The sequence below is a fragment of the Asterias amurensis genome, chromosome 2 (genome assembly GCF_032118995.1).
Source record: "Asterias amurensis chromosome 2, ASM3211899v1".
Lineage (NCBI taxonomy): Eukaryota > Metazoa > Echinodermata > Asteroidea > Forcipulatida > Asteriidae > Asterias > Asterias amurensis.
Genome location: NC_092649.1, coordinates 9,905,598 through 9,913,753, shown reverse-complemented (window position 1 = coordinate 9,913,753; position 8,156 = coordinate 9,905,598). Strand labels below are relative to the sequence as shown.

General features: G+C 35.8%; 1 protein-coding gene across 1 annotated transcript in view; it reads left to right on the top strand.

Moving 5' to 3' along the window:
* The window catches only part of LOC139954415 (prestin-like), a 57,168-nt gene that overhangs the window by 9,120 nt on the left and 39,892 nt on the right, over positions 1 to 8,156 (top strand). Inside the window, exons 3-4 of the mRNA XM_071954208.1 lie at positions 63 to 220; positions 3,337 to 3,447. Of these exons, the coding sequence (XP_071810309.1) occupies positions 63 to 220; positions 3,337 to 3,447 (269 nt within the window). The remainder of the gene's footprint in view (positions 1 to 62; positions 221 to 3,336; positions 3,448 to 8,156) is intronic.

The following is an 8,156-nucleotide window of genomic DNA, read 5'->3' as shown; positions in this document are numbered from 1 at the left end:
ACTTTAAAACAAAAACGCACAGACAAGTTTTGAGTCATGCACCCTATCTTTATTTTGATCAGGTTTGTCGGTCGGCAGCAGTGCACAAGTCAAAGCTTAAAGGGCTTCTTCCGTCGAGTCATTCCAATACTTGATTGGCTTCCAGCATATGACATTAAGCGTGACCTAATGGGGGACTGTGCAGCAGGACTTACAGTTGGAATTATGAGGTTACCCCAGGGTGAGTCATGACCACGACCGTTAAAATTTACTTTTATTTGTAAATAATGGGTGTTATTTTAGGCCTACTGAAACTATGAACAAAGCCAAAGATGTAGCTTGAAAACAAATAGGAATAAATGAATCACTTGTAATTGTGAGAAACAGCTCCCTCTGAAGCAACGTAGTTTTCGAGAAAGAAGTAATTTTCCACGAACTTGATTTAGAGACCTCAGAATTAGATTTTGAGGTCCCAAATCAAGCATATGAAAGCACACAACATCATGTGACAAGGGTGTTTTTTCTTCCATAATTATCTCGCAACTTCGATGACCAATTGAGTTCAAATTTTCACAGGTTTGTTATTTCATGCATATGTTGAGATACACCAAGTGAGAATACTGGTCTTTGACAATTCCCAATAGTGTCCAGTGTCTTTAATCGAATGTCAAAGTTTGTGGGTTGGAATTCCACCCAAGTAATGTGCCAGTGTGTTTTTTGTTCCTCTGGACGGAAGTTGTAGGTACAGTTGAGTAGGCATACAGTGCTTAACACACAACACACATTGATGTATGGACAAAACTCAAAAATATTCATTTGTAAAAGAATTTTACTTAATATTTTTTTCAAGTAATTTTGTTGGTATTAGTTCTAACTATACCCATTCGATTACTCTAAAACCATTTTATAGTGGACAAACAAATTCCTCATCAAGGCAAAAGTTCCTTGGTCTTTCACTTTCACATCAATGCTGAACAAGAAAAAAAGGAAGTCGATTATTTTCCTCAGTAAATAGCTCCTTCGGAAATTGGGATTAGTGTTATAGATTAAGGATCTTTTCATTTTTCGCAGAAAACGTGCAGGAAGTTTTTAATTTTATTTTTACTGCCAGAATCAAAATGAGAAAGAAGGTTCTTAATTTACACTTTGTGTGTTAGCACTGTATACTTGGTACTTTCGAAGCTCTGTGTACAAAATTCACAGGCATATTTTACTCTCTATAAAATCACCGGACTTGCCCGGTTGCGAGACACTGACATCAGTTCCCTTCAGTTCACTGTAATTGAAGAGGCTTGCCAGCATGGTGGTTTATAGTATTGAGTTTAATAATTCCTGTGTCTCACTCCTTCCTACCCTTATCTTTTATTAAGACTACCAGCAAAATTATTAGATTTTACATATAGTTGCAAGAACATGCCAGCAAAAAGACCCATACCAGACTTATTGACAACTAAAGAAAGAGAAGTCTAAATGTACTTTTAAAGGCAGTGGACACTATTGGTAATTGTCCAAGACTAGCCTTCACAGTTGGTGTATCTCAACATTATGCATAAAATAACAAACCTGTGAAAATTTGAGCTCAATCGGTCATCAAAGTTGCGAGATAATAATGAAAGAAAAATAACCATTGTCACACAAAGTTGTGTGCGTTTAGATTGTTGATTTCGAGACCTCAAAATCTTAATCTGAGGTCTTGGAGTCATATTTGTGGAAAATTACTTCTTTCTCAAAAACTGTGGCACTTCAGAGGGAGTTGTTTCTCACAATGTTTTATACCATCAACCTCTCCCCATTACTCGTCACCAAAAAAGGTTTTATGCCAATAATTATTTTGAGTAATTACCATTTAGTGTCCACTGCCTTTAAAGATACTAAAAATAATTGTTAGCATAAACATTTATTTGGTAGTCAAGTGAGTAATGGAGAGCTGTTAAAAGTATAAAACCTTTCGAGAAATGGCTCCCTCTGAAGTCACATAGTTTGTGAGAACGAGCTAATTTCTAACTCAAATAATAAAATACTTTAGACCTGAAGCCTTTTATTTGGATTTGAAAAGCACACAAATAATTGTGCAACACGGGTGTTTCTTCTTTCATTATTCTCTCCCAACTTTGATGACAAATTGAGTCCAAGTTTTCATAGATTTGTTATTTTATGGATGTTGGGATACACCAAGTTAGAATACTCTGGTCTTTGACAATTATCAAATGTATCCAGTGCCTAAATTAACTGTTTTCCCCAATAACCATCATAAAAACAAAGGAACAATACTTGAATAAAAGGGGGTTAGATTTTGGGACAATATATTGGTACAATACTCATATTATGTGCTGTGGATATTAAAAGCAAAAATTACAGAGCGCCTAAGGTGCAAGATGCGGAACTGAAGCTTTATCTATTGTTAGAACTTGAAATACGCACGGGTGGCATTTCAGCAAGTAAATGTTTTATGTTTCCCATTGATAAGAATGGTCATTGTCTGCGCTGATCTTAACTGATCTATTGTTGTATCAAAAGAGTTACTTGTTAAAATGGCGTCCAGAGGTATTTCACTTTTCAGTCCGAGTTCCGCATCTTGCGCCTCTGGCTCTATAATATTTTATTAAAACCCAAGCTAATCCCTAACCCCCTACCAATGCACCATTGCACCAAATCACTTTTGTATGCTCCCAGATGCTCTATGCATTTAAGGATAAACATTAGGTATGGTACTGTAGGACTGAATTGGATTTTCTGAGAGTGGGAAATGATCCAAACAAATTGCTGTAGAATTGGAGTAAACTTCAACTGGTATACCATACAATGACATGCGGGAATTACGTGTATTTTGTAAATTGGTTCTTTTCAACTTACAAAACCTATACAAAAAAACTAATCATGGATAAATATTTTGTTGGTAGAAAAAAAATGCCCTTGTGGTTATTGTTGTATACTGTGGCAATTTTTTACAAATAATAAATGCCTTGTGATTTTTATGTTGAAACTTGTTTTCTAAAAATTGATCCATCAAAGGTTGTTTCTAGATATGTTGAAGATATTTTTTGGGACCAATAATTAAAGTTAGAAAGTGTCCAATTCAAATTCAAATAAAAGTTGAACTTAACAGTTGAACTGGTTTTTTTTTTTTTTTTTTTTTTGTTTTTTTTTTTTTTGGGGGGGGGTGTTTTTCCTTTCTCTTTTGAGGGAAGTCAATATTTCCTTTGCCTTAGAACTCTCCACCAATATTCAAAATGACAAAACCATTTGAATATCAATATTTGATGAAATATTTGCTGTGAATGTTACACATTCGGGTTATCAGTATAAGCAATTATGCATTTATACAAAATTGACTAACTGTACTTCATTGTTATAAAGGTATGGCATACGGACTCTTGGCAACCCTGGCGCCAGTCTATGGACTCTACACTGTGTTCTTCCCAGCTATTATCTATGCAATGATGGGAACATCAAGACACATCTCAGTAGGTAGGTCAAAGGTCGTTTGCTCTTTTCACTCATGGCTTTTTCTTTTAATTTAAAGGCACTTGACCCTATTGGTAATTACTCAAAAAAATTATTAGCATAAAACCTTACTTGGTAATGAGTTATGGGGAGCTGTTGATAGTATAAAACATTGTGAGAAACGGCTCCATCTGAAGTAATGTAGTATTTGAGAAAGAAGTAATTTTCCACGAATTTGATTTTGAGACCTCAGAATTGGATTGTGAGGTCTGGAAATCAAGCATCTGAAAGCACACAACTTCGTGTGACAAGGGTCCCTTACAAAAAAATCCTATAGGAGTCCTATATGATCCTATAGGATCCATTGGGACTCATAGAATCCTATATGATTCCTATAAGACATGTAAAGGATTGTAAACATTCCTATAGGATTCTATAGGATCCTATGGGACTCTATAGAATCCTATAGGATTCCTATAGGATATGTTTAGAACACTGTAAACATTTCTATAGGATTCTATTGGATTCATATAGGACATGTAAAGGACTGTAAATATTACTATAGGACTCCTATAGGGCATGTAAAGGACGTAAACATTCCTATAGAATTCCTATAGGACATTTTTTTATGTGGCCTATAGGATACATATAGGAGCCTTGTTTGATGTTCTATTATAAGATGGCGAACAAAGGACTGTTTCAGTGTCCTAATCAGCCACTTCGAAATTCCAGCTGCACATGGCTGTTACTGTTGACAACGCATTTTGTCTATCTCCCCTAAACCGCTGGTAGTGTCAAAAGGTTACGTGAGATAGACAAAATGCAGGTGTCATTAGGAAAATGAGACATGCGCAGCTGGAATTCTGAAGTGGCTTATAGGACTTAAGGCATGGATTATGGAGAATTAGGTCTAATTAATGTTAAAGAGCACTGGGCAAGATTGCACTCTGATTAAACTGCATCAGCAGTCTCATTGAACTCACAATTCTATTCTAAATCTATTCTATTCTATTCTAAAAGTGTGATGTTGCAATCAATTTGAGCTCGCAGGCAGAGTGAGGACTCGTGTGCGTAACATTTATTATTTAATTAGTTGTTGCCGCGCATCATGCAATTGCACATTACACATCATCTTAAAATAAGTCTAGGATAAACATGATTTATGTTGACATTTTTCTCAATTTTTGTTTTATTGAGACTGACAGCCAGCAACTTTAGCAACATTACATTTCCACAGGGCGTTTTCACATTTTTTAATAATCGATCACAGTTTGTTATATTATAAATTATTGGCTATAGAAAAATATAATAAGTGAACTGTTTATAAAAATACTCTGTAATCAACTTTTATGATATTTATTTCATTTGTGTAGACCAAAACACAATCTCTGCAAAACCTTTAGAGAATACCTAATTCCAGTTACAGTGTAGATATCTAGTTTACTAACTGGTGGACATGCGCTATCTTAAATGACACCACAACAAACATGAACAGGTAACTAAGTGAAACATAAGCAGTGAAGTGGAAATACATGAATTGGGTTAGAAAGCATGCAGAAAAAAGCAAGGGGCAATCAATTAATAGGGGGACAAAAGGGGGGGGGTTGAAGGGAAGGGACTTGCTTGACCACAAGATTGAAACACAAAGGACAATATCAAGGGTGGGAAGAGGAAGGGAAAAAAAGTAATTAATTAGTGAATGAGGCGTAGGCTAAAAGGGGGATATGTGTGGGGAAAAAGGAGACCGCAAAACAAATGGTTTATTAGTCCTTACCTTCTTGGATGTTCAGACCATGGGGTTGAATGGTCTGGAGGCGTCTATAATCCAGAGTTTCTCCCTACTCAAACGCACAGTCTCTCTGTGGTTGCCTAGTGCCTCTATGCCCTGTAAGATCATGTCAGAAATTGAGTGATTAGGAAGATTGAAGTGATGACCTACAGGTGTATCCAGCTTTTGGGTCTTGACTGTAGATCTGTGGCCGTAGAAACGCCTCTTGAGTGTAGTTCTTGTTTCACCTATATATTGAACACCACAGACTCTGCAAGATATGAGATAAATGAGATTAGTGGTGGTGCAGGTGACATGACCCCTTGTCTTATGGGTGGTACCGCCGGTGTTACTGGTGAAGGAGTCCGATTCCCTGATGTGTTGTCTACAGACGATGCATTTGGAGATGTTGGAACATCCAAAAGTTCCCTGTGGTAGAGGGGGTTAACATTGTCATTAATGGGAGGGACTTCCTGCTCGGACAATAAGAAATATATTGATTTAATTTAAGACCTCAGAGGTCTCAAAACTGAAACCACACAAATTGTGCGACGAGCCAGGGTGTTTTTCCTCCATTATTATCTCGCAACTTCGTGATCAATTGAGTTCAAGTTTTCACAGGTTTTTTATCTTATGCATATTGTTGAGATACACCAAGTAAGAAGAATGGTCTTTCACAATAACCAATAGTGTCCAGTTGCTTTAAGCCGCGTCAAATTTTAAAGGAAAATGTATCTTTTTTTTTTTTTAATCAGTTGATTGTTTTAGTCCTATTTTAGGTGTTTACAATAAAACTAACAAATGAATATTTCATTTCAAAAGATGGGACATTTCTTCTGGATTTTCGGCAAAATGAAATTTTTTCACTTTGTTATTTTTAGTTTTACAGGATTAAAACGATTCCAAGGTTCCACAAACCAAAAGGTAGCTATCCCTTAAATGTTACAGCTATAATTTAAAAAAATAGTTAATGGCCTGACGTTTGGACCCTAGCAGAGTCAAACATAACACAACAAACATGAACAGGTAGATAAGTGAAACATGAGCAGTGAAGTGGGTTTGCAACAGCTAATTCTGTTTTCTCAGCTATAATTTTAATAAAACGGAATTTCCATGTCAACATTTAGGCACAGCTGGCCTAAAGATGACACATGCAACTGAAATGAACACAACCGCACTAACAAATATTTGCTTTTTGAACAATGAATTCAATTAACCAACCATTCCACCATTTTGTGTGCATCCTGTTGATGTCAGCTATTTAACTAATTAAGTAGAATTGTAGAAGGGTGCTGTCGTGTAAGCGGTAAATAAAACGTCTCATTTTTTTTTCTTAAACAAACACTGTGTATTATCTTACTACAATGAACAATCACAAAATAACATCTGCAGTATACTGAAATGGATGCCCTCAATATCTGCAGTACATTGAAATGGACGCCCACAATTTCATAGGAAAAATTCAGAGAGTATTTACTAAAAAGTTGTGTATCATTTTTATGCACACATTTAAAACCCTCTAGAAACACATTGCTTCATGTAAACTTTTTGTAGTAGTTGCCCACCAGGCGTGTAAACTTTGCATAAAAACCCATTGTATTATTGTATTGTAAACTTTTGTGCGTTTTACTTGCCCTCAGGTAGTTTTAGTTGCCAACATTCTAAACATGTAGCGTCAAAAAATGTATATGGAAGCGCTCTAAACCAGTTTAACATGAACCATGCTTAATGCAACAATATACACCCAAATAATGGTAATACCTGTAGTATAATCTGTTGCATTTGGAAGTCAACTCGGGCCACTCTGTTGATCAAACCAATCTGTTTCTGTGTTGTATGTGGTAATAATGATAAGTTTATGTTAAAGCCGACAGCAGCTTTGATTATATAAAGCATTTTAGGAAACAATGTGGTAATGTACAAAGAAGTATTTATGCCTCCAAATTAATTTGAATCTGAGATGTGCTCAACGCTTCCTAGACTGTGGTTTCCAATTATGGATTATTCTTCCTGCATGTGGATGTTTCGATACTATTGGTTTGTTTGTGGAGGCAAAAAAAAAAAGACTAATAATAATAAATCTATAATAAATGTTAATAATGAACACCTCAGTGCATTCAAAGAGTTATACGTCAACAACCTTGATCTCAGGAATGCTAAGGATTTGCAAAATTAAATAAACATTCTTAAAAACCTAAGACAGTTTATCCATTCTGATTGGTCGAGAGGCCATCACAAGGGGTTGTTTAAACGGAACACCAGTTCTGTAAAATTATCAAGAACCAGGCCTTGTTGGGATTAAACCACTAGTTGAAAACCTCTTCACCATAAATTGATTCCCTTATTAATTGTTTTTTTAATGTCTTGGTACAATTTTGAAGGTCAAAAGTGCCAGGAAGGCATATAGGGCCTGTGTGTAGTCAGTCGTCAAGTATTCTGGTGAATTACTCGATCTTGAAGACTGCCCTCTGTTGGTGTCAGTCAGTCTCATCCTCTCTTGTCGTATTATGGTTGACTTGGGAAGTTGGCAACTATAATAATACTACAGTGTCTGTTTTACAGGCAGGGTTTATTTCTGGTACTTGTCAAAGACCAGTATCCTCGCTTTAGTGTATCTCAACATATGCTTAACTTAAAATAACAAACCTGTGAAAATTTGAGCTCAATCAGTCATCAAAGCTGCAAGAAAATAGGGAGATGAAAAAAGTAACCCTTGTTGCATGGAATTGTGTGCTTTGGGGTCCCTGGAGAAAGGCTTCATGCCTGAAGACTTTTTCAGATTCATATTTGTTGGTGAATATTTACCCTCTTCTCTAAATCTAAATTACTTCATTGGGTATTGGGTTTTTTATAAGCTTTTATTATAACAGCGGCTCTTTTAATGGTAATTAATTTTTTGATTATTCACCACAAGTGTATCAAAAAAATGCATCAGAGATCAGGAAAAATATGCAGTTAACCTCTT